At 45.5% G+C, this 26,634-nt stretch overlaps 1 protein-coding gene and 2 long non-coding RNA genes across 7 annotated transcripts; 2 read left to right on the top strand and 1 right to left on the bottom strand.

Moving 5' to 3' along the window:
* Positions 1 to 6,517: 6,517 nt before the first annotated feature.
* Positions 6,518 to 19,751, bottom strand: LOC147357565 (uncharacterized). The gene is made up of 2 exons (XR_015141965.1): positions 19,610 to 19,751; positions 6,518 to 6,989 (listed from the first exon to the last, which is right to left on the bottom strand). It is a non-coding gene; the product is annotated as an uncharacterized LOC147357565 (long non-coding RNA).
* LOC147357564 (uncharacterized) lies at positions 18,254 to 21,207 on the top strand. 2 transcript variants are annotated; one of them, XR_015141962.1, is made up of 3 exons: positions 18,254 to 19,854; positions 20,889 to 20,946; positions 21,033 to 21,207. It is a non-coding gene; the product is annotated as an uncharacterized LOC147357564 (long non-coding RNA). The 2 variants fall into 2 exon arrangements; XR_015141963.1 differs by lacking the exon at positions 21,033 to 21,207 and adding an exon at positions 20,575 to 20,783 and having other exon boundaries at positions 19,742 to 19,854; positions 20,889 to 21,019.
* SLC37A4 (solute carrier family 37 member 4) lies at positions 21,117 to 26,109 on the top strand. Of its 4 annotated transcripts, XM_086339616.1 has the most exons (9): positions 21,117 to 21,373; positions 22,169 to 22,401; positions 22,707 to 22,950; positions 23,451 to 23,609; positions 23,856 to 23,941; positions 24,417 to 24,530; positions 24,718 to 24,783; positions 25,140 to 25,278; positions 25,388 to 26,109. In XM_086339616.1, exons 1-9 carry the CDS (start codon positions 21,226 to 21,228, stop codon positions 25,552 to 25,554), a joined length of 1,356 nt encoding a protein of 451 aa, XP_086195742.1. In that variant the 5' UTR covers positions 21,117 to 21,225; the 3' UTR covers positions 25,555 to 26,109. The 4 variants fall into 4 exon arrangements, 2 of the variants coding, with proteins under 2 accessions (XP_086195742.1, XP_086195743.1); XR_015141953.1 differs by lacking the exon at positions 23,856 to 23,941; XM_086339617.1 differs by lacking the exon at positions 24,718 to 24,783.
* Positions 26,110 to 26,634: the final 525 nt, after the last annotated feature.

Raw genomic sequence — 26,634 nt, 5'->3', positions numbered from 1 at the left:
GAGACAATTTAATGACTATTTACTTATGAATACATTTTAAATAACAGTAGGGCTTTCCTGGTGGTCCGGAGATTAGGAACCCGCCTTGCAGGGGACACGGGTTCCATTCCTGGTCCAGGAGGATCCCACATGTTGCAGGGCAACTAAGCCCGGGCACCACAAATGCTGAAGTCGGTGTGCTCTAGAGCCAGGGCTCCCCCACAAGAGAAGCCGCCACAGTGAGAAGCCTAGGCACCAGGCACCGCAACTGGAGAGCTGGCCCCGCTAGCCACAACCAGAGAAAGCCCATGAGCCCCAGTGACGACCCAGCACAGTCAATAATACGTAAATATTATTAAACAATAAATGTTATATAAATTTAAATAAATGTTAAAATAACACTAGTAAACCTACTACCACAGGTCAATGTAAATAACATATTCTTATGAAAAACAATTATATTTTCAGAATTGTGAGGGAATTCCCTGGTGAACCAGTGGTTAGAAAATTGTGCTTTCACTGCTGAGGACCCGAGGTTCAACTCGTAGTTGGGAAACTAAAAAAAAAAAGGAAGAAAGAATTTTGAGAACAGCAGGGTTGTATTGCACCATGTTTGTGAATCTCTTTGATGTGTGGTTTGAAACAAGACCACTGCATCCTCACACCCGCTTCAGCATTCAGCTGCCACTCCTGCTATTTTGGTTGAAATATAGGAAGAACCTTCAGCCTCATGCAGATATGCAGTTGGAAAAGGAGAAGTTGTTTAATAATAGCCTTTTCAGACAGTTGTGAATATTCTTTTTTTAGGTCTACACTAAATTAGACAAGTGGGAGTTTCTTAAAGATTAGTTGCAATGTGGAATCAGAAACCAACTCAGGAACTTTTCATACCTTATCCAGTTAAAAACCTACTGACCTATTTTGCACTTTGAAGGGACTTTTTTTTACCCCTGCATGATTTTTTTTTTTAATATCATGCATTGGTAATTTGGAAAGTGTTGGTTCACTGAATTACACAGATCTTCAAATGTTAGCGCATTTCATGACACTTTTTTTCATACCAAAAAATGATTCTGATACTACACCACCGACCTTATCAGAAACATGCTAAGATGGTGGGAAGTTGTCAAGCTCAAACTTTATTGTTGGCCACAAACACAATCAGTTGTTTTCCTTGAAGTGATGATAGCTTACAGTGAACAATGTCAGATTCGTGATCTCCTGGAGAAGATTTAGCTTTGGGACTAAGGACCAGGCTTGATCACTCAAGAGCTTTTGTGTAGCAATGTTTTATTAAAGTATAAAAAGGGAGAAAGCTTCTGACATAGACATCAGAAGGGGAACAGAGGTTGCTCCCCTGCTAGTCTTTAGCAAGGGAATTATACACTTTTTAAATTAGTTATTACAATAAATCAAAAGAATGTCTCAAGGTTGTAAAAATTTTACTAGACCCACTCCCACGATTTACATTTTAGGATAACAAAATTAGAATTTAAAAATAGAAAGATCCTATCAGACCCACTCCCATAATGTACATTCTAAAATATCAGGATTCAGTTCAGTTCAGTTCAGTCGCTCAGTTGTGTCCAACTCTTTGTGACCCCATGAATCACAGCACGCCAGGCCTCCCTGTCCATCACCAACTCCAGGAGTTCACCCAAACTCACATCCATCGAGTCGGTGATGCCATCTAGCCATCTCATCTTCTGTCGTCCCCTTCTCCTCCTGCCCCCAATCCCTCCCAGCATCACAGTCTTTTCCAATGAGTCAACTCTTCACATGAAGTGGCCAAAGTAACGGAGTTTCAACTTTAGCATCACTCCTTTCAAAGAAATCCCAGGGCTGATCTCCTTCAGAATGGACTGGTTGGATCTCCTTGCAGTCCAAGGGACTCTCAAGAGTCTTCTCCAACACCACAGTTCAAAAGCATCAATTCTTTGGCACTCAGCTTTCTTCACAGTCCAGCTCTCACATCCATACATGACCACAGGAAAAACCATAGCCTTGACTAGACGGACCTTTGTTGGCAAAGTAATGTCTCTGCTTTTGAATATGCTATCTAGGTTGGTCATAACTTTCCTTCCAAGGAGTAAGCATCTTTTAATTTCATGGCTGCAATCACCATCTGTAGTGATTTTGGAGCCCAAAAAAATAAAGGTTGACACTGTTTCCGCTGTTTTCAACAGCGGAAACAGTGGAAAATATCAGGCTTAGTCAGAAGCTTTTCAGGAAGGAGAAACTGTCCTCAAGCAGAATACATTGCTGTTATATAATACAGCAATAATACTCTAGTACAGTTTAAACTGAGTTTTTTGTTGTGTAATCAGTTCTGGGCTTAAAGAAAAAAAGTGTTTTTTGTGACTAAGACTAAGGAATGTAGAGGAAAAAAAAAAGAGTTTGTCCTTTCCTCCTCCTTGAGAACCCCAGACTCCCCTCTTCTCAGGGACCCCAGGACTTCTTATCAACCTGCCTAAGAATTGACTCTCTCAGTGACAGGGTTACTTTGTTCATTTTTGAGAAAATGTCTGCCAAATGCCCGAAGTCTAGATAACCATAGCTCCTCTCTCGCTTGTTCTTTCAGGTAAAAAGCATGTTTCTTTAAATAAGAGGCTAATTCAGCTCACATCTCAAACAACTGCAAAGAAATGCACCAAGGAAATGCATCCTTGGACAACCATGGTACTTCCAGAGCCAGCAGAAGTGTTTTAGGCATACTTCACGTTTCATCACACAAAACATTAAAAAGATGTGTATTCAGGAGTTCAAAATTAATAAAATTAATGAATTTCCCTGCTTCATCAAGGACAGTCTGAAGTGAAACTGACTTTTGTCTCTTCTCTTTTTTTTAACTTTGTGCAGTGGTGAGGAAAACAATGATTACTAGTGTGGTTTGATGTCACTGCCTGATTCATGCCAAGGGGGCAGCAGCTTAATTTTCCATTGCTTTTGTACCATCAATGCAGATATTAATATGGTAAAAAAGGGCAAATTACATCTCATTATTATTATAAAGATAGTTTTGACCTCCCTACCCCAAAAGACCTTGAAGTGTCCAAAGGTAATACTTTAAAAAACACTGTCTTAGTCCAACCAGGATTTGAGCTGATTTGACAGGACTTTAATTTTTAATTTATTTTTATTAAATTAATAATTTAATTTTTAATTTGGCCATGGCAGGTGGCTTGCAGGATATCAGCTTCCGTGACCAGGACTGAACCTTGGCCATAGCCGTGAAAGCCCGGAATCCTAACCACTGGGCCACCAGGGAACCCCCAGTTATACTGTTGTCTTTGTGAAGGTTGTGGTATTTCATGTTGACCCTTGTTCCCAGAATGCAATCCATCAGATGCCCCAGGTTAATGCCTGGGCAGGTTTTCAGGCTGCTTTCTCCTTGATGGCCTTGAACTTCAATTCTTGTCCCCCAGGTCCTCGACTTTCAAGAGCAGGAATGAGCTTCCCTCCCTCTCCACAGTTTCTCTTGGATTGCAAAAGCCTTTGTTAGACAAACAGCACCAAATGTTGGGTTCACTTCTTTGGGCTTCTCTTCACTCTGGGATCTTGACCTCTGTGGCAGATCGATTAGAAGAAATGACTCTAGTTCTTCATCTACAACTTTTCGTTTATTCATTTGGCTGCACCGGGTATTTAGTTGTGGCATATGGGATCTTCGTTGCTTCACGTGGCATCTTTGGTCTCGGTGCACGGACTCTCTAGTGGTGGCACAGGGGCTCCAGAGCAGGCGGGTTCAGTAGCTTCGAGGCATGTGGGATCTTAGTTCTCTGACCAGGGGATCAAACTCTGGTCCCCTGGCCTTCGAGGCGGATTCTTAACCACTGGAGCACTAAGGAAGTCCCTATCTACAACTTTCGCAATGTGATTTTGCAACTCCTTTCATCAAGAGGTGGAGACTTTCAGGCATCTGAATGTCTCCAAAGAATAGCAAGAAGAGATAAGAAAGCGTTCTTCAGCGATCAATGCAAAGAAATAGAGGAAAACAACAGAATGGGAAAGACTAGAGATCTCTTCAAGAAAATTGGAGATACCAAGGGAACATTTCATGCAAAGATGGGCTCGATAAAGGACAGAAACGGTATGGACCTAACAGAAGCAGAAGATATTAAGAAGAGATGGCAAGAATACACAGAAGAACTGTACAAAAAAGATCTTCACGACCCAGATAATCACGATGGTGTGATCGCTGACCTAGAGCCAGACATCCTGGAATGTGAAGTCAAGTGGGCCTTAGAAAGCATCACTACGAACAAAGCTAGTGGAGGTGATGGAATTCCAGTTGAGCTCTTTCAAATCCTGAAAGATGATGCTGTGAAAGTGCTACACTCAATATGCCAGCACATTTGGAAAACTCAGCAGTGGCACAGGACTGGAAAAGGTCAGTTTTCATTCCAATCCCAAAGAAAGGCAATGCCAAAGAATGCTCAAACTACCGCACAATTGCACTCATCTCACATGCTAGTAAAGTAATGCTCAAAATTCTCCAAGCCAGGCTTCAGCAATATGTGAACCGTGAACTTCCTGATGTTCAAGCTGGTTTTAGAAAAGGCAGAGGAACCAGAGATCAAATTGCCAACATCTGCTGGATCATCGAAAAAGCAAGAGAGTTCCAGAAAAACATCTATTTCTGCTTTATTGACTATGTCAAAGCCTTTGACTGTGTGGATCACAATAAACTGTGGAAAATTCTTAAAGAGATGGGAATATCAGAGCACCTGACCTGCCTCTTGAGAAATGTGTATGCAAGTCAGGAAGCAACAGTTAGAACTGGACATGGAACAACAGACTGGTTCCAAATAGGAAAAGGAGTATGTCAAGCCTGTATATTGTCACCCTGCTTATTTAACTTATATGCAGAGTACATCATGAGAAATGCTGGACTGGAAGAAGCAGAAGCTGGAATCAAGATTGCTGGGAGAAATAACAATAACCTCAGATATGCAGATGACACCACCCTTATGGCAGAAAGTGAAGAGGAACTCAAAAGCCTCTTGATGAAAGTGAAAGTGGAGAGTGAAAAAGTTGGCGTAAAGCTCAACATTCAGAAAACGAAGATCATGGTATCCGGTCCCATCATTTCCTGGGAAATAGATGGGGAAGCAGTGGAAACAGTGTCAGACTTTATTTTTGGGGGCTTGAAAATCACTGCAGATGGTGACTGCAGCCATGAAATTAAAAGACGCTTACTCCTCGGAAGGAAAGTTATGACCAACCTAGATAGCATATTCAAAAGCAGAGACATTACTTTGCCAACAAAGGTCCGTCTAGTCAAGGCTATAGTTTTTCCTGTGGTCATGTATGGATGTGAGAGTTGGACTGTGAAGAAGGCTGAGTGCCAAAGAATTGATGCTTTTGAACTGTGGTGTTGGAGAAGACTCTTGAGAGTCCCTTGGACTGCAAGGAGATCCAACCAGTCCATTCTGAAGGAGATCAGCCCTGGGATTTCTTTGGAAGGAATGATGCTAAAGCTGAAACTCCAGTGCTTTGGCCACCTCATGGGAAGAGTTGACTCATTGGAAAAGACTGTGATGCTGGGAGGGATTGGGGGCAGGAGGAGAAGGGGATGGCAGAGGATGAGATGGCTGGATGGCATCACTAACTCGATGGACGTAAGTCTGGGTGAACTCCGGGAGTTGGTGATGGACCGGGAGGCCTGGAGTGCTGCAGTTCATGGGGTCGCAAAGAGTTGGACACGATTGAGCAACTGAACTGAACTGAACTGAACTATTGTCTGCTTTGGCCAACAGAAGATGACAGAAACAATATTGTGCCATTTCTGGAACTAAGCCTCCTTAAGAGGCTGGCATGCTTCAGTTCAGCCTCAGACCCCTGCTGCAAGAATTGCCATGAGAACAAACCAAAGCTACTTTGCTGGGATATGCAAGACCACGTGGAATAGAAAGAGACTGTCTCACCTGAGTCCACCTTAAATCAACCAGACACCAGCCAAGTCACCTCCTGACATGTCCGCTGAGCCTAACCTGGATCAGCAGAACTGTCCAGATGTCCAATTACCCCATGGACTTGTGAGCCATAATAAAATTATTATTGTTTTAAACAACTAAGTTTTGGGGTGATTTTGTTCTATAATAATAGCTAACTGCAAAAGCTAATTGATACCTTGCCCCTTTGGTAGCTCTCTGACACCTTCAAACACCTATTAATATTTTATATTTTGACCAGCTTTTCTACTTGTTATTGGTGGGAAGATTGGTCTGAAATAAGCTAGTCTGACATTACTCAAAGCAAAACATCCTTGATGACTTCTTGCTTTTCCTCATACTTTCATGAGTCTGCTTTATCTTTTTTAGAATATTTAATATGTTGATTTTAGCTTCTTGGCCCACCAGTCTGCCTTGTCTCTTATGTGCGTGCTAAGTTGCTTCAGTCATGTCGGCTCTTTGTGATTCCGTGGACTGTAGCCCACCAGGCTCCTCTGTCCATGGGATTCTCCAGACAATAATACTGGAATGGGTTGTCTCTTATAGGCTGTTCAATTTGTTTTATCTTATTTATGTTTTAAGTCTTTATTGAATTTGTTACAATATTGCTTCTGTTTTATGGTTTATTTTTTTGGCCGGGAGGCATGTGGGATCTTGGCTCCCCAACCAGGGATCCAACCCACACCCGTCCGTTCCACCCGTATTGGAAAGGAAAGTCTTAACCACTGATCCACCAGGAAAGTTCCTCAATTTACTTTATCTATGTTTTTGTATTGATTTATTTATTTTTGGCTGTGCTAGGTCTTCATTGCTGCACAGGCTTTTCTTTAGTTTCAGTAAGGGGGTGCTACTCCCTGGTTGCAGTGTGTGGGCTTCTCATTGTGCTGCTTCTTGTTGCAGAGCACAGGCTCCAGAGCACAGGCTCAACAATCGTGGCACACGGGCTTAGTTGCTCCACAGCATGTGGGGTCTTCCTAGATCAGGGATTGAACTTGCGTCTCCTGCTTTGACAGGCAGATTCTTTACCACTGAGCCACCAGGGAGGCCCTGTTTTACCTAAATTAAAAGAAAATAATTTATTCTTATAGTGGTTTCTTCCCTAGACTTTGCCCCCTTGAACTCATATTCCCCTAGGGACATTTGCTACTTTGGTGCGTGACTTGTGAGAAAGGGCAAGCATTCTGGTTGCTAGCACAGGCCCCTCCCGGTGAAGCAGGCTTGTATTTGGAGGAGGGTATGAGATGTGAAGGAGGGACGTTAAAATTATCCAGGGCAGTACAACTGCCTTTTGATGAGTTCTTTTCCTCACTTAGAATCATTTTGTTATTCAGATTTTGAGGTGGTGAATTAAATGCTGCTGCTGCTGGAGAAGGCAATGGCACCCCACTCCAGTACTCTTGCTTGGCAAATCCCATGGACGGAGGAGCCTGGTAGGTTGCAGTCCATGGGGTCGCTAAGAGTCAGATACGACGGAGCAACTTCACTTTCATTTTTCACTTTCATGCATTGGAGAAAGAAATGGTGACCCACTCCAGTGTTCTTGCCTGGAGAATCCCAGGGACGGGGGAGCCTGGTGGGCTGCCGTCTCTGGGATCGCACAGTCGAACACGACTGACATGACTTAGCAGCAGCAGCAGCTCCCCCATCCGACTCCTAGCGACCCCATGGACTGCAGCCTACCAGGCTCCTCCGTCCATGGGATTTGCCAGGCAAGAGTACTGGAGTGGCTAGGATCCAGCTAGTCTGCCTGTTGCTAAGTCACTAAGTTGTGTCTGACTCTTGCAGCCCCATGGACTGTAGCTCGGCCAGGTTCCTCTGTCCATAGGATTTCCCAGGCAAGAATACTGGAGTGGGTTGTCATTTCCTTCTCCATAAGATCTTTCTGAGCCAGGAATCAAACTCCATATCTCCTGATTTGCAGGTGGATTCTTTAACACTGAGCCAGCAGGGAAGCCCTATCTGCCTGTACCCATAGATAGGGGATCTCAATGGACTGGCCCAGGTAATGCTGAGGGAAAGAGTTGCAGATTTGAAAACTCTGTCCTACTTTACCTCCTATCCACAGTTCATGGTTCCTGTCACTCTGGGCTGCCTTCTACCACCCTCCATCCCTACTCCAAACACACACAGGATCTTATTATCCATTTTTCCTGGAATGCCTCCATGTTTCGATATTAATTTGACAGATCCACCAGCTGCCCTCCTATTTCTGAGTCTGGGCTTGGGTTGGTCCTGGCAGCCAACAGCTATTGATATTTACATCTTATCATAAATATCTTTATTATTATTATGTTTCAATGTTGTCAAATCGATTGTGCTTTTATTTGGTGATTTCTTCACACTCTCTCACCCAGAAACCAATTTATCGGTTTCATTTTCTTCAATATGTGTGTTAGTCACTTAGTCGTGTCTGACTCTTTATGATCCCATGGACTGTAGCCTACCAGGCTCCTCTGTCCATGGGATTCTCCAGGCAAGAATACTGGAGTGGATTGCCATTTCCTTCTCCAGGGATCTTCCTGACCCAGGGATTGAAACAGGGTCTCCTGCATTGCAGGCAGATTCTTTTCCCTCTGAGCTATAGGGAAGTCCATTTCTTCAATGGCACTGTTTATCTGGGGTTTATTCTGTGTGGGGTTTGCAACAGATATCTAAATGGATTTTTTTCCTAAATAACTAAACAATAATCTTACACCATTAATTAATTAATTACCTCCCCCCAATTGATTTATCATGGTTTAAATTATACATGTGAAGGCTGCTAGTACATCTTGTTCCTTTTTACTGTCTGGCTAGTGACTTCCTTGGTGGTCCAGTGGTTAAGAATCTGCCTTCCAATGCAGGGGATGCTGGTTCAAACCCTGGTGGAGGAACTAAGATCCCACATGCCGTGGGCGGCTAAGCCAGAGTGCCACAACTACTGAGCCCACAAGTAGGAGAAGCCCGTGCACTGCACTGAAGATCGCTGCATACCACAACTAGGTATACCACTGCATACCACAACTGTTTTAATTTGGCACAGCCAAATTAAAAAAAAAAAAAAAAAAAGGCCCAGCTATGCTCTACACCACATAATTACCATATCCTTATAATTGCTAATGTTTGGCAGTGAAAATTCTCCTCTTTACTCTTTTTAATTTGTCGAGTTTCTTACTTTGATTTTTTTATTCTCCCAGATGATCTCTAAAATAATTTTGCCCAGTTTCCAAGAAGTTTTACTGGGCATTTTGATTGGATTGAAATCACTTTTAAAACCTCAAATGAAGGGGATTCTCTGATTGTGTAGCACTTGGGACTTAGTACTTTCACTACCTGCATTCAATCCCTGGTCAGGGAACTAAGATCTTGCAAGCAGCATAACCAAAAAAAAAGGAAACAAAGAAAAAACTCCAAATGAATATAGAAAGGATTGATGTTTTTGCTGTATCAAAATCATAGGTTATTTTTCAGGCATGTAGGATGATTTGCACTTATTCACACTAGGTTTTATTATCTAGAGTTGGACTGTGAAGAAAGCTGAGCACCGAAGAATTGATGCTTTTGAACTGTGGTGCTGGAGAAGACTCTTGAGAGTCCCTTGGACTGCAAGGAGATCCAACCAGTCCATCCTAAAGGAGATCAGTCCTGGGTGTTCTTTGGAAGGAATGATGCTAAAGCTGAAACTCCAGTACTTTGGCCACCTCATGGGAAGAGTTGAGTCATTGGAAAAGACTCTGATGCTGGGAGGGATTGGGGGCAGGAGGAGAAGGGGACGACAGAGGATGAGATGGCTGGATGGCATCACTGACTTGATGGACGTGAGTCTGAGTGAACTCCGGGAGTTGGTGATGGACAGGGAGGCCTGGCGTGCTGCAATTCATGGGGTCGCAGGGAGTCGGACACAACTGAGCAACTGAACTGAACTGAACTGAAAACCTGCTTACTTTGGGGGGACGTCATCTTCTTATTTCCTTTCCTGACTTTTCTTGGGCTTCTCTTGTTGCAGAGCATGGGCTCTAGAGTACATAGGCTCAGTAGTTGTGGCACTTGGGCTGAGTTGGCATGCATAATCTTAGTTCCCTTATCAGAAATCCAACCCACATCCCCTGCATTAGCAAGAAGGATGCTTAACTACTGGACCACCAGGGAATCCCCACAAGCTGGTTCTTAGTTTTTTCTGTTTCATTCAACTCAGCTCAAAAGTCTTAACTCTATAGAACATGTTTATGTTTTAATAGGAAAAAAAATCAAGATATAAAAGTATTTAGATGGTGTGAGCAACTGTTTATCTAGCAATTTACAGATTATGACAGTAGTGCTTTGTATCAAATACTATCTGGGCACTGTGGTGAAGGGGCCATCGTCCATACTCAGGGAATGTATGTAGTTGGGGAGGCTAACAAGTAAATGGGCAATTTCAACTCAATAGGGAAAATTATAGGGTTATATTTATATATGCTAAGGTATACATATGTATGTATATAGAAAAGAGTAAAAATAGAAACACTCAATTTTACATGACTATCATCAGCTAGTGTTTAAAACTTCTTTTTGGTGTCTTCCAAATTTGCTCTAAAGATAATGCATAACATGAAAAAAATTGAAAAGTTAAAAAGAAATGGGGCTCCCTCTGGCCAAATGTGGGACAATTTGAGCATTAATAAAAATAATGGTGGACTTCCCTGGTGGCTCAGCAGTAAAGAATCCACCTACAGTGCGGGAGTCATAGGAAACATGGGTTCGATCCCTGGGTTGGGAAGATCCCCTGCAGGAGGGCATGGCCCCACTCCAGTGTTCTTGCCTGGAGAATCCCATGGACAGAGGAGCCTGGTGGGCTACAGTCCATGGGGTCCCAAAGAGTCAGATACGACTGAAGTGACTTGGCACCACATGGCATGACATAGATAATGGTAGCATGGAATATAATACAGCAAATACAAAAACCTGGGAATCCACATTGATCCTAATCTTTTCAGGGTTGGAGGGGGACAAGGTCTTTACAGGAGACTGCTGCTGCTGCTGCTAAGTCACTTCAGTCGTGTCCGACTCTGTGCGACCCCATAGGCTCCCCTGTCCCTGGGATTCTCCAGGCAAGAACACTGGAGTGGGTACTAATTCATAAATACAAAAAGAATGATAGAATGAGAAAACCTCCAACTTGCAACCACCCGTGTTAATAAATGATTCAGGCAAGATTCATCAATGGATGCTGAAACCACTGGGTGACAAATTGTTGAAACAGGAGGATACATCTGTAGTATCAAAGTATGGTCCCATAGATGACTAATTACAAGGAGGAAAAGCTTCTTACAGCATAGAAATCAGGTGGGTGTCATTTTAACTATAAATGATCAAATTTATCACATGCCTCCTGATGTGTGGTCCACTGAGGACACATCACCATCTATACAGCACTTCTGCCAAAATTATTTAACATGATCTGTATTGCAAAAACAAGCAGACAAATTCATATGAGGGACATTCTTGCAAAACAACTAACCTAGACTTTTGAAAAATATTAAAGTCATGAAAATTTCTTTTTCTTTTTTTAAAAAACATGTTTATTATATCTCCTTTTAGAAGTGGCATCTACATCCTCAACCTAAACTCAAATGGACTGAAACAGATAATAAAGTGTTTTGAAACATTGATTTTGCATGCTTGCTTAGTCTGACTCTTTGTGATCCCATGGCCTGCAGCCCACTAGGCTTCTCTGTCCATGGAATTTTCCAAGCAAGAATACTGGAGTGGGTTGCCATTTCCTACTCCATCTTTCTTTCTTTCTCTTCCTTTTCTTTCTTTAATGGGAAACTGATTTCTTTTTATTTAGGCCTTAGGAAGAAAATTAAATTTGGTCACTAATATTACTTTTTTAAATATCTAGTTTGGGGAGGTCTAGTGATTAGGATTCCAGGCTTTCACTGCCGTGGCCTCGGTTCAATCCCTGTTAGAGGAACTAAGATCCCACAAGCTCTGCAGCACAGCCAAAAAGAAAAAGAAAAAAAAAAAAAAGCTAGTTTTACATAGATAGGACCAAAGTATCAGAGAAATAATTTCTTCTGTAAAAATTGGCCAAATTTTATAAAACATCTAATGTATAATACAATTCAAATTATATAAAGCCTGCTTGGGATCATATCATTCTGAACATATGACAGCAATGCCATTCTATTAGCTGTGAAAATACTTGCTCTCCTGTGGCTTTGGTTCAAAAGACTAGAGTTGAATCTGCAAGAATAAACTGAGTATCTATGGATGAAGAATGTCGTTTCAGTAAACAAAGGATGTTGAAGTCATCAACCCCTCAGCCACTGCAGCCAACCCCACCTGTGCACCCTGAGAGAATTTTTTGTTGTTCAGTTGCTCAGTTGTGTCCAACTCTTTGCAACCCCATGGACTGCAGCACGCCAAGCTTCCCTGTCCTTCATTATTTCCTGGAGTTTGCTTCAACTCATGTCCACTGAATCAGTGATGCCATCCAACCACATTATCCTCTGTCAACCCTTCTCCTTCTGCCTTCAATCTTTCCAAGCATCAGAGTCTTATCCAATGAGTCTGCTCTTTGCATCAGGTGGCCAAAGTATTGGAGCTTCAGCTTCAGCATCAGTCCTTCCAATGAATATGCAGGGTTGATTTCCTTTAGAATAAACTGGTTTGATCTCTTGCTGTCTAAGGGGATTTAGGGTGGAGTAAAATAGGATACTGGCCCAAATAGTTAATGTGCATAGGAAAGAAATGATTTCAATGAGCCCAGACTCTTACAACTTCCCATATATAGGGAAGTGCTAAATTCATTAACTTGAGATATCTGTTTTTTGTTTAATTAACAGTAATCTTTTGATGTTCTGGACTACTTGTTTTTGTTGCAAAAACTCCTATATAACATGACTTCTTCTTCATCTCTTTGGGGCAGTCTCTCAGAGCTATCTGAGATAGCTATCTGAGATAGCTCTGAGAGACTGTCTTCCAGGATTAAATCTTCAGCAAAGTTGGCCAAATGAAACACAATTCTCAGCTTTTAGGTTGTGCTTTTTTTTTTCAGTCGACACACTCAATCTTTTGCCAGAATTAATTTAGACTGTTATTAGTAGCAGAAACATCCAGGATGAATAATTCTACTATAACAAAATATTAAAAAAGAATATTTATCATGAAGACATCACAGTATCAGATAAACTTTTTAAAATAATTTATTTTATTTGGTTTCTCTGGGTCTTTGTTGTGGTATGTGAAATCTAGTTTCCTGACCAGGGATTGAACCCAGGCCCCCTGCATTGGGAGCTCAGACTCTTAGCCAATGGACCACCAGGGAAGTCCCAGATGAACTTTTTATAAGAGAAAAGTATGAAGGAACAAAAAAATATAAAAGAGCTTCTACAAACAAAAAATTAGTGTCTTCCCCCAAACTCCATAACTCTATTTGAAGGGGTAGAAAAGTGTAATTGATGATGCTAATAAGAAAGGAAATTGAGTATTGTACTTATTTCTTATTTTGTACAATGCTTACTCTTTACAACAGTGTTTGCAGTCACACCCGTAACAGTGTGACCCATCGCATCTGAAAGAAAAGTCTTTATAATTATTTTAAAAGGACTTTTAAAATTATAATACAAAGCTCTGTGGGTTTTGAGCAGTCTTCCACTGTGCATTGTAATGGTAAGGCTTACTTTTATTTATTTTTAAAAAACTCATTTATTTTCTGTTTCGCTGGATCTGTGGGCTTCCCCGGTGGCTCAGTTGGTAAGGAATTCGACTGCAATGCAGGAGACCCCGGTTCGATTCCTAGGTCAGGAAGATCCCCTGGAGAAGGGATAGACTACCCACGCCAGTATTCTTGGGTTTCCCTTGTGGCTCAGCTGGTAAAGAATTCGCCTACAATCCAGGAGACCTGGGTTCAATCCCTTGGTTAGGAAAATCCTCTGGAGAAGGGAAAGGCCACCCACTCCAGTATTCTGACCTGGAGAATTCCATGGACTGTATAGGCTATGGGGTTGCAAAGAGTCGGACACAACTGAGCGACTTTCACTTCCTGGATCTTGGTTGCTGCACACAGGCTTTCTCCAGTTGCAGTGCGCATGCTTCTCAGTGCAGTCCTTCTCATGTGCAAGGGGCCTTAGCGCTTGCAGGCTTCAGTACTTTTGGAGCATGAGCCTAGTTGCCCCTCAGCACGTGGAATCCTCCCAAACTAGGACATGAACCTGTGTCCTCTGCATTGTCAGGCAGACTCTACCACTGGACCAACAGGGAAGTCCTACTTTTAATACAAAGACTAAGTGTTTGGGAGTTTTGAATGACTGAATTTAACAAACATCATTTTATAGTTGCTTTAAGCATCTCTTGTTTTGAGGATTCTTCATTTCATTGAGGCTATCAGTAGCTTGGAGTTCTTCACCACATTCTTGTTTCTCTGACTGTGAGTCACTTTCAGAATCATCTGGACTTTCAGAGTCAGGAGAATCCTCTTCCTCCTCATCACCACCATTATCTCCAGCCACATTGCCTTCTCCATCATGATTTTCTACTTTATTGTGGAAGCAAGTCCATAATGTTGTTGATATCTTCCAGATAATTTATTGTCCATACTTCACTAATACTAAGACTCCAGTCAGTCAGTTCAGTTGCTCAGTCATGTCCGAATCTTTGCAACTCCATGGACTGCAGCAGCCTGGGGTTATTCCTGTCCGTTACCAACTCCCGGAGCTTGGTCAAACTCATGTCCATCGAGTCAGTGATGCCATCCAACCATCTCATCCTCTGTCATCCCCTTCTCCTCCTGCCTTCAGTCTTTCCCAGCATCAAGGTCTTTTCCAATGAGTCAGTTCTTTGCATCAGGTGGCCAAAGTTTTGGAGTTTCAGCTTCAGCATGTCTTTCCAGTGAATATTCTGGACTGATTTCCTTTAGGATGGACTGGTTTGATCTCCTTGCTGTCCAAGGGGCTCTCAAGAGTCTTCTCCAAGACCACAGTTCGAAAGCATTAATTCTTCGGTACTCAACTTTCTTTATGGTCCAACACTTACATCCACACATGCCTACTGGAAAAACCATAGCTTTGACTAGATGGACCTTTACTGGCAAAGTAATGTCTCTGCTTTTTAATATGCTATCTAGGTTGGTCATAGCTTTTCTTTCAAGGAGCAAGCATCTTTTAATTTCATGGTTGCAGTCACCATCTGCAGTGATTTTGGAGTCCCCCAAGATGAAGTCTGTCACTGTTTCCACTGTTTCCCCATCTATTTGCCATGGACTGATGGGACCGGATGCCATGATCTTAGTTTTCTGAATGTTGACTTTTAAGCCAGTTTTTTCACTCTCCTCTTTCACTTTCATCAAGAGGCTGTTTAGTTCCTCTTCATTTTCTGCCATAAGGGTGGTATCACCTACATATCTGAGATTACTGATATTTCTCCCAGCAATATTGACTTCAGCCTGTGCTTCATCCAGTCTGGAATTTTGCATGATGTACTCTGCATATAAGTTAAATAATATAGCAATATATAGCCTTGACATACTCCTTTCCCAACTTGGAACCAGTTCATTGTTCCATGTCCAGTTCTAACTGTTGCTTCTTGACCTTCATACAGACTTCTCAGGAGGCAGGTCAGGTGGTCTGCTACTCCCATCTCTTGAAGAATTTTGCACAGTTTATTATGATCCACATAGACAAAGGCTTTAGCGCAGTCAATGGAGCAGAAGTAGATGTTTTTCTGGTATTCTCTTGCTTTTTCAATGATCCAATGGATGTTGGCAATTTGATCTCTGGTTCCTCTGCCTTTTCTAAATCCAGCTTGAACATCTGGAAGTTCTCGGTTCACATACTGTTGAAACCTGGCTTGGAGAATTTTGAGCATTATTTTGCTAGCATGTGAGATGAGTGCAATTGGGTGGTAATTTGAACATTCTTTGGCATTGCCTTTCTTTGGGACTGGAATGAAAACCGACATTTTCCAGTCCTGTGGCCACTGCTGAGTTTTCCAAATTTGCTGGCATATTGACTGCAGCACTTTTACAGCATCATCTTTTAGGATTTGAAATAGCTCAGTTGGAATTCCATCACCTCCACTAGCTTTGTTCATAGTGATGCTTCCTAAGGCCCACTTGACTTTGAAATCCAGGATGTCTGGCTCTAGGTGAGTGATCACACTATTGTGGTTATCTGGGTCATTAAGATGTTTTTTGTACAGTTCTTCTGTGTATTCTTGCCACCTCTTCTTACTATCTTCTGCTTCTGTTAGGTCCATACCATTTCTGTCCTTTATTGTACCCATCTTTGCATGAAATGTTCCTTTGGGATCTGTAATTTTCTTGAAGAGGTCTCTAGTCTTTCCCATTCTATTGTTTTCCTCTATTTCTTTGCATTGATCACTTAGGAAGGCTTTCTTATCTCTCCTTGCTATTCAAAGCTAGTGGAGGTGATGGAATTCCAGTTGAGCTATTTCAAATCCTAAAAGATGATGCTGTGACAGTGCTGCACTCAATATGCCAGTAAATTTGGAAAACTCAGCAGTGGCCAAAGAACTGGAAAAGGTCAGTCTTCATTCCAATCCCAAAGAAAGGCAATGCCAAAGAATGCTCAAACTACCGCACAATTGCACTCATCTCACATGCTAGTAAAGTAATGCTCAAAATTCTCCAAGCCAGGTTTCAACAGTATGTGAACCATGAACTTCCAGATGTTTAAGTTGGATTTAGAAAAGGCAGAGGAACCAGAGATCAAATTGCCAACATCTGTTGGATCATCGAAAAAGCAAGAGAGTTCCAGAGAAACATCTACTTCTGCTTTATTGACTATGCCAAAGCCTTTGTGCGGATCACAACAAACTGTGGAAAATTCTTCAAGAGATGAGAATAGCAGACCACCTGACATGCCTCTTGAGAAGTTTATATGCAGGTCAAGAAGCACAGTTAGAACTGGACATGGAACAACAGACTGGTTCCAAATGGGGAAAGGAATATGTCAAGGTTGTATATTGTCACCCTGCTTATTTAACTTATATGCAGAGTACATCATGCAAAATCCCAGACTGGATGAAGCAGAAGCTGGAATCAAGATTGCTGGGAGAAATATAAATAATCTCAGATATGCAGATGACACCACTCTTATGGCAGAAAGTGAAGAACTAAACAGCCTCTTGATGAAAGTGTGGAGTGAAAAAGTTGGGTTAAAACTCAACATTCAAAAAACTAAGATCATGGCATCTGGTCCCATCACTTCATGGCAAATAGATGGGGAAACAGGAACAGACTTCATTTTGGGGGGCTCCAAAATCACTGCTGATGGTGACTACAGCCATGAAATTAAAAGATGCTTGCTTCTTGGAAGAAAAGCTATGACCAACCTAGATAGCATATTAAAAAGCAGAGACATTACTTTGGCAACAAAAGTCCGTGTAGTCAAAGCTTTGGTTTTTCCAGTAGTCATGTACAGATGTGAGAGTTGGACTGTAAAGAAAGCTGAGTGCCGAAGAATTAATGCTTTCGAACTGTGGTGTTGGAGAAGACTCTTGAGAGCCCCTTGGACAGCAAGGAGATCAAACCAGTCCATCCTAAAGGAAATCAGTCCTGAATATTCATTGGAAGGACTGATGCTGAAGCTGAAACTCCAGTACTTTGGCTACCTGATGCTAAGAACTGACTTATTGGAAAAGACTCTGATGCTAGGAAAGATTTAAGGCAGGAGGAGAAGGGGATGACAGAGGATGAGATGGTTGGATGGCATCACCAATTCAACGGACATAAGTTTGAGTAAACTCTGGGAGTTGGTGATGAACAGAGAGGCCTGGCGTGCTCCAGTCCATAGGGTTGTAAAGGGTCAAACATGACTGAGTGACTGGACTGAGTGACTGACATGCAACATATAATCCTTGATTGGATTCTGGATTTTAAAAAAGCTCTAAAAGACATCTTTGGAAAAATTGGAGACATTTAAATGTGGAGTATATATTAACAAAAACATTTTTTTGAAAGTGAGCATTGTAGTTAGTTATATAGGAGAATGCCCTTGTTTTCAGGGCAATACAGGCTAAAATATAGAGGGGTGAAGCTTCACAATGCCTTCAACTAACTTTCAAATGATTCAACAACAAACACATGTATAGTTATACGGAGATTTTCAAAACATAGCAAAAAATTTAACATTTGAGAGGTGAAGGGTATTCTTGCAATTTTTCTATTGGTTTGAACATTTCCAAAATAAAGTGATAGGAAAGTTAACTTAATCTAAGCAGTAGTTACAAGGGCATTAACGTATGTTTTTAAAAAACAAAACATTGAGCTGTACACTTAAGATTTGCACTTTTTTTTTTGTTTTCATACCTTTTGTATTTTATACCTTAACAATAAGTGAGGGGGGAACAATGGCTCCCTGTCTGCTAGGTGAAGTACAGATTTTGATATGGCTTGGTTTTGGAGAGAATCGTTTTCCTGGCCCTGGGCTCTACCTCATGAAAGCACCATGCCTGATATACACTAGGCTCTGGCTCAGTAAATATCTGCTCAATTAATCAAGTTCAGCCACAAACTGTCCTATCTTATCTTGGCTCTCCTCCACCTCCTCCCTTTCCTGATCATTTTCCTGCTGTTAAAAAACAAAATTCAAAAAAAAAAAAAATTCAACTGAGTAAATTCTAAAGATCTTGTTGACTTCATTCAACAATTTATAAATCAGGACACATCCAATCTAGCACTTAGAAAGGCACTCTGAGGAGCTGTACAAAATGAAAGGCTTTTATAGGTAGAAGAAACAAGAAATTAAGGGAACAAGGAATTAAACTAGGCAAAAAGCAGATTGGTTATTACCAGGTTACTTTCCTTTAGGGAATGGTAGAGGATCTATCAGGTAGATGACATAACTAGTACTGATCAGGCAACTCCTGATTAACTTATTAAGATCCCATTTCTGGGAGAGGCAAAACTGTAATGAAGTCTCCCTTTGGTGATGCGGGGCTTAGCATAAGCAACTCAATTTTGGACCTGCTGCTGTGTTTTTAACATCACTCTAAAAGAGCTTTACTCTTGGGACTTCCCTAGTGGTCCAGTGGTTAAGAATCCACCTGCCAGTGCAGGGGACACGGATTCGACCCCTGGTCCAGGAGGATCCCACATGTCATGGAGCAACCTGTGTGCGCCACAACTACTGAACCCATGCACCCTAGAGCCCGTGCTTAGCAACAAGCCAAACCACCGCAATGAGAAGCAGGCACACCAAAAATGAGAGAGTAGACCCAGCTCACCACAACTAGAGAAAGCCCACACAGCAACTGAAGACCCAGAGCAGCCAAAAAATAGACAATTGATTAAAAACAAAACAAAACACAGCTTTACTCTCAACTTTGAAGCACTTAAAATAATTTCAGCAATTCTTTTATATACTCGGTGAAAGCAGTTATCTAAATTTTCGGAGCTCTAAATCTGTTCAACCCTCACAATCACCCTATGAGGTTGGTAATAAACTGGGGCTCATAGAGATTATTAATTACCCAGGGTCACACTGATCCAAGTAGTGGGTCCGAATTCGAATTTAAGCTTTACTCAGGGTCCACACTTTAAACACTCCAGCTATTTTAACTATGTCCCCAACAGTCTGACCACAAGATAAATGTTCAAATTGTGCTTACTGAGGCCTGCACTAATTTCTTACAGAAAACACAAGACATTTCCCAGACTGTGAGAACAGTGACTGGTAGCCGGAGGCACTTACTGAAAAATGGTTTCTCGAAGCCAATCTGTTAAGAAGGGAACATATGACTCCAGCCCCTAAGCGGCGCTGTCCTAGTCCGAGGACCGGGTGACCCGCAAGATTAAACCTAAACCATTAGAGCAGGATTGACTCTCAGGACTGCAAGTCGCAGGCGGAGGCCCCGCCCCATTCAGGGCGCGGGCGCATGCGCGCGACAGGCCCGGCCGGCCCCGCCCCTTGCTACTCCGGCTCCCACCTCTGTTCAGGTAGGGGGCGGTGTGCGGGGGAGGGGCGTCTCCTGAGGGCGGGACTGGAGCGCGAGTCTCAGGTGTTGGGGCTCTTTTGTCGGAGGCCCAACTTTCTACCCCACACGGAGCTGTTTCTGCGGCTGCCGGTTCAGGGGTGAGGGCACTCGCTGGGTCGAGGGGCCGCCAAAGCACTGTCTGGGACCAGTCGGCGCCGGCTCCTTTGTGTTACACAAGTCCTGGGGTCTCCGCACCACTCCAGCCCTCGTCCATTCCCAGCCGGAGTCGGGTGTCCTGGGTATCTTGAGGACACGGGGCTGGGCAGGTGCCGAGAGCACGCGGCCTCGCTCCCTCCTTCCCCTTCTTACCATTCGGGTCCACCCCGTCAGGCCGAGCCACTCGGCCGCCGAAGCGAGGGGCCTCTGGGGCCTCCGAGCGGCCAACTGCTCCGCTTGCGCCCACGCCTTCTGCTCCAGTTGCTTTCCCCACCGAGCTGAAAAGCCAGGGACGTATTGCCGGGGCCCTGGGAAGCGGGGCGCTTGGGGACTACGCCGGGAGTCCTCCGCTGCACCTTCCCGCCCACGGGCTGTCAGGTCACGGTCCCTGAAGCCCCAGCCTGCCAGACCGGAGCCCATACTGACGTCAAGGGTAAAGGCGATCAGACCTCAGCCCCTAGCGGGGCTTTCGATGTGACACTGTGTCTTGAGCTGGGGAGTTTCTCCTGCCTCCCCTTGGTTACAGGTCTGCAGCTATCAATAAACAGTTACACCCCACCGTGTGCCAAGAAGCATCGGGAGTTACAGGGCTTGAACTCAACTCTGGAAGACTTGGAAGAGAGGTTGTTTGGAGTTCGTGTCTGATTGAATGTGTATGTGTAGAAACTAACCCAGCACCTAGTGCAGTGCCTCGCAACCAGTAATCCCTCAATAAACTTTCCCTAAATGAATGAGGTAAGTGGCTGAGGAAGCCGGCAGGATCATTCCACCCCTGCCTCCCCTGGGCGCAAGGAGACAAAAGTAATTAGGCTAAGTCTTTAATCACCGCTGGTCTCATAGGCTCGCGGAGGCGGAAGCGCCGTGAAAGAAATCCTGGGGACACCGGGTGCTGGCCCAGGTCAGGGACACTGCCTTCCCTCCCGAACCCCCTCCAGCCCCCACAGCCTGGGCGTCAGTAATCTCCTATTTTCTTGTCTCCCTCAGGACACCGGGTTCCCTAGGAGCCGCCCCAGGCTTAATGATTGTCCAGAAGGAGGCTATAAAGGGAGCCTGGGAGGCTGGGTGGAGGAGGGAGCAGAAAAAGCCTAACTCAGCAGACCTGGCACTGACAGCCTGCCAGCCCCAGACGTGGTCAGAGACTTTGTGTCCCAGCCAGTAGGGCCTGCTCCTTGCCACCATGGCAGCCCGAGGCTACGGGTATTACCGAACCGTGATCTTCTCGGCCATGTTTGGAGGCTACAGCCTGTACTACTTCAACCGCAAGACCTTCTCCTTTGTCATGCCGTCGTTGGTGGAGGAGATCCCTCTGGACAAAGATGACTTGGGTGAGTCCCGGGCCCAGGAACACAGGACCAGTAGGACAAGCTGGGTGTCTGTGCAGTGTGGTGGGTATAGGCGCGGAATGTGTGTGGATCGTCTGCACAGCTGAGCCCAAGGGACAGTGCATGTGCAGGATGAGGAAGCTCTGAGATCCATGTCAGTGGGCACAGGTAAAGGACTGTGGGTATGGTCTATGCATGTCTGACGGCTGCGTTTCTGATGTGTGTGTGCATGTGTGCCTGTGACCAACAGGTGTCCCAGAGACACTGTGTGTTAGGGGGACTCTGAGCAGTTTCTGCATCTCTGTGGGTGCAGGCTTAGACCACAGGGTAAGTGCTGGCTGCTGACATTGTGAGCACTGGGAACCGGGGATTTGGCACAATGACTCCATGTGGTCTAGCAGACTATCCCTTCAGGAGGAATAAGGTCCTTGACTCCAATTCTAAGCCTTTGCCCCATGTTCAGAGATGGGGCAAGAGAACTGCCAGAGGCCCTAAGGGGGAAATCAAGTATTTGAGAATCACAGGGAGGAGGGCTGTCCTGCCCCCTGACAGCTGCTGCTAGAACTCTCCAAGAGGCTGAAAAGTCATGGGTCAGCCTGGGGCTAATGCTAATGGAGAGATAGAAGGAACAGCCTGACACCATGAATGAATGTCAGGAATCCTTCCTCTTGGAAGGAACCTGTCTCACCCTGCCAGGCACCTCTGCACACCTGACCCCATGACTTCCTCCACCCTCCTGTGCCTTTGCCCCATCCCTAACCCCCCAGCTGTCCTGCTCCCTGCTCTCCTCTTCTGCAGGGCTCATCACCAGCAGCCAGTCCGCTGCCTACGCCATCAGCAAGTTTGTGAGCGGGGTGCTGTCTGACCAGATGAGTGCTCGCTGGCTCTTCTCTTCTGGGCTCCTCCTGGTTGGCCTGGTTAACATAGTCTTTTCCTGGAGCTCTGCAGTGCCTGTCTTTGCTGCTCTCTGGTTCCTCAATGGCCTGGCACAGGGGCTGGGCTGGCCCCCATGTGGCAAGGTCCTACGGAAGGTGAGTGCTTCCGAGGAGCCGGTTCAGGTTGGCAGAGAGGACACCTAAAGACTACATGGGCGCCCAGCACCTCCACCCCAGAGCAGGTTCCTCAGGAGTTTCAGCCCAGCTCCTGTTGCTTGTCAAGATATTTTAGGAGGCTGAATGTGGTGGGATCAGGTGGCAGATGAGGGAATTGGCCTTGCCAAGTAGAAGCGCCCTCTGCCTCCTTCCTGTAATGTGAGCTCCTGGGTCTGTCCCACCTGACCCCACCTTCCGTATGGACTGGAGTCTGGGCACCTACTCTGTTCCTCTCTGCCCCACAGTGGTTTGAACCATCTCAGTTTGGCACTTGGTGGGCCATCCTATCAACCAGCATGAACCTGGCTGGAGGGCTGGGCCCCATCCTGGCAACCATCCTCGCCCAGAGTTACAGCTGGCGCGCCACGCTGGCCCTGTCTGGGGCACTGTGTGTAGCCGTCTCCTTCCTCTGTCTCCTGCTCATCCGCAATGAACCTGCTGATGTTGGACTCCAAAACCTGGACCCCACTCCCTCCAAGGGCAAGAAGGGTGAGTACCCACTGAAGCCAACCTCTGGGAACCTTCCTTTATCATTCACCTGGCAGACTTTCACTGAAGATAGCTGTATGCTTGGCCCTGTGCTAGCCAATGGATGTCAGGGGAGGGATGCTGATGGAGTGGGTGGGGCGTAAGTAAAACTCTATCCTGAGACAGTAGTACCAGCCAAGTGGCAGAGTCAACAAATGCTATGACTCACGTTATAGCCTGGTCCTTCCTTATAACAAAGCCAGTTCCTTGTGTGGACAGCATCCTAAGCTTAAGTGTCTTGGGTACCTCCTCCATCCTAACTGGTTCTCACATTATCGTTCACTGGTTGAGACTTGCAGTGGAGGGGAGAGGGCAGAACGGTAGGTGAAGGGGTACCTTTGTGCTGATCCTTGTATTTGTGGATGGACTCTGTCCCTGTGGCTAGTTAATGAGTGGTGGGGGCTTGAGGTGGGCAGGGCAGCTGGAGCAGAGTTTGAGGCCTGGCCTCCTCCCACCCCCAGGCTCCTCGAAGGAGGAGAGTACCTTACAGGAGCTGCTGCTGACCCCTTACCTGTGGGTGCTGTCCACCGGCTACCTTGTGGTGTTTGGAGTAAAGACGTGCTGTACTGACTGGGGCCAGTTCTTCCTCATCCAGGAGAGAGGACAGTCTGCCCTTGTGGGTGAGATGAATGTTGGGATGGGGCAGGCCTAGGGAGCAGGAGCCAACGCAGGGGATGGGAAATTCAGGCCCAGTTTCCTTTATCCCCCCTCCTCTTTCCTGAGGCCAGATACTACTCAGGCAGCCATAGTCAGTCACTCTTGGGGACCCTGTGCATCTCTGGGTTTAAGCCAGTCTGGAACAACCCCAAGGTGTAACGCCCTTCCACCCTCCCTTTCCCTCTTCCCACTGCAACTCCTCACTGCAGGTAGCTCCTACATGAGTGCCCTGGAGGTTGGGGGCCTTGTAGGCAGCATCGCAGCTGGCTACCTGTCAGACCGGGCCATGGCCAAGGTGAGTGGGCAGAAGGGACAGGAAGGAGGAGGGTCCCTTTAAATCTTCCCAGCATGACTGGGACACCAGAAGTGGGAGCCCTGGGGCACATGCAGCTTGGCATGTGCTGGTTTAGGCTGGCTGAAGTGGGAATGTTTCCAGGATATTTTTCTTCATTAAGAATGTGGAGATGAAGTTAAATGATGTCAAGGAGAGCCAGCATTTCTCTCTGCCTAGCTTCTCCACAGCCCCAGGAAAACTGGGTGCAGCCTGCCAGCCCATGTCCTCGAGCCTGCCCCAGGTGGAGGAAGGGATGTTGTGGAGTTTGGCCTCAGAACATAATAAGCAGGTCTCAGGGCCTCCCAGAGCTGCCCTGGGCCAAGAACTGCAGTGGGATTGCCAAAGACCAGCCAGCAGAGGCCTGCTGTGTCAGAGTCCAGGGGTGGGGGTTCTCTGCTGCTCCTGGGGCCTGACATTGCCAGGACTGTGCCCACAGGCAGGGCTGTCCATCTACGGGAATCCCCGCCATGGCCTGCTCCTGTTCATGATGGCTGGCATGACGGCGTCCATGTACCTCTTCCGGGCCACTGTGACCAGTGACTCCCCCAAGGTAAAGAGGGCCTGGCTCACAGCAGGGACAAGGATGAGAAAGCAAGGGCCACTGACTCTGTCTCCCTCTCCCTGGCCTTTCTCGGACTGTCCTTTTCAGTGGTTCGTTCCTCAGTTCCCCTCTTCTATGCTCTGGTGCCCCTCCTTGACTCTGGGCCTGGTTTCTTCTCCACTCTGTGCTCCTCTAGGATACTGCTTTCTGGACTCCGGCTCTTCACCCTCTTGCTGAGATCACAGGCTTTACAGAGAATGAGGTGCTCCATCTTTATCTCTGGTTTCTCTCTTGGTGTGTCTCACCTTTATCCTACCGCGCTCTGCCTCGTCCCTAGCCAATCTGGCTTGCACAAATCTTGAGAGGGGACAGCATCTAACTCAAGAGGGATGGCTTCCGTACCTCCCTCACCTACCCACACAGGCCCCTAGGTCGGTTCAGTGTGGCCCCTGCTCCTCCAGTCCTGTAGTCACATGTACTGGGAAGTGGTCTGTATGCAGGAGCCACTCTCTCCTTACAACTGTTTGTTCCCAGGGCCAAGCACTCTCTCCTGTGGCAGGGGCAGGTAGGTGGCAGTCTTTCTCAAACTCTAATTGCCACCCTGCACTGCCTTTACAGCTCTGGATCCTGGTGTTGGGAGCTGTGTTTGGTTTTTCCTCTTATGGTCCCATTGCCTTGTTTGGAGTTATAGCCAATGAGTGCGCCCCTCCCAACTTGTGTGGCACCTCCCATGCCATTGTGGGACTCATGGCCAATGGTAAGTGATACCCCCACTGATGCCTTGCACTCAGGCAGCGAGGGGCTGGATTAAGCCCCTCTGGCTCCAGCCTCACAGTGACACAGGCTCTTCTCCTCCTCCATGACAGTGGGAGGCTTTCTGGCTGGGTTGCCCTTCAGCACCATTGCCAAACATTACAGTTGGAGCACAGCCTTCTGGGTGGCTGAGGTGATCTGTGCGGCCAGCACAGGTGCCTTCTTCCTTCTACGAAACATCCGCACCAAGATGGGCCGAGTGCCCAAGAAGGCTGAGTGAAGACAGCGCAGGCTCGGAGCATCCTGTCCTACTTGTGGCCTTTCCCCTCCGTGGGGGTAGGAAGGGAAAGGAGGGAGGGGGCCGTCTTGACTAACACCTTTGACTTCCCCTTTCTGCTCCTTTTCCCTTATCTACGTGGCACTAGGAAGTTATCAGTAGTTAATGAGGTCCCAGCTCATCTCATCTCTATTTAAAGGACAACCTTTGTTCTTGGACTCTATTAGCTCCTATTTCCTGCCTTCAAATAGGAAGCCCTTGCACTTAAGAGTGTCTCCTATACCCTTCTCCCTCTCCTGAACCCCATCCTGTCTCCATCTCACCCCATCCTGTCTCCATCTCACCCCATCCTCACCTGAGGTGAGGCATCTCCTGCCTGCCGCGGCTGGGCAGCCATGGCCCAAGACTTCTGCCAGAAGGCCTCAGCAGGGGGGCAACTGCTCCTGCCAATACCTTGGACTCCAGGGCCAAAGGGTCACTCTCACCAATACAAAGGGTACAACAGGTGGGAGGGTACAAAGATTTGTTATAGAGAATTAAAACTAGATTTGATACTAACCTTGTCAGTGAATCATTCTTTCAAAAGGTGTAATACAAGCCAAAGATAGCTTTCCTTTGGGAAATACTCCCTTAATACCTGCATTCTCTACCCCAAGAGAGACTTCATTCCCCTGGAATAGGAAAGCTGAAGGGTAAATGGACTCCTTTAAGCTCCTGCCTCTTCTGCCTTCAACTTCATACTGCAGAATTCAATGAACGTTTGAGAGATGACGCTACTGGGTGTCAGGCAGTTTAAATAACTTGCTGCAGGGAGGCAACAGTATAGTCAGAAAGTCTAGGTTCAAGGTCTGCTGGTAACTAGCTTTGAGACTTCGAAGCAGAGAGTTTGTACTTTGCTAAATCTCATCTGTAACACAAACAGGATGAACATCCTGAGCTAAGGGAGAGGATGAAGTGAAATAAAGCAGTAAAACCTGGCTGTGAGCCCTTGATAAATGTTCCATCGTTTTCATTATCATCACTACACCACCCAGGAAGTCAGTGGCAATCCAAGACTCCTGCTTCAAAGTACCATGTTCATTC

The sequence above is a fragment of the Bos grunniens genome, chromosome 15 (genome assembly GCF_055505025.1).
Source record: "Bos grunniens cultivar Pamir isolate PY7600 chromosome 15, Bosgru_T2T1.0, whole genome shotgun sequence".
Taxonomy (NCBI): domain Eukaryota; kingdom Metazoa; phylum Chordata; class Mammalia; order Artiodactyla; family Bovidae; genus Bos; species Bos grunniens.
The sequence above is the reverse complement of the archived record's forward strand: the minus strand, read 5'-3'. Positions and strand labels throughout refer to the sequence as shown.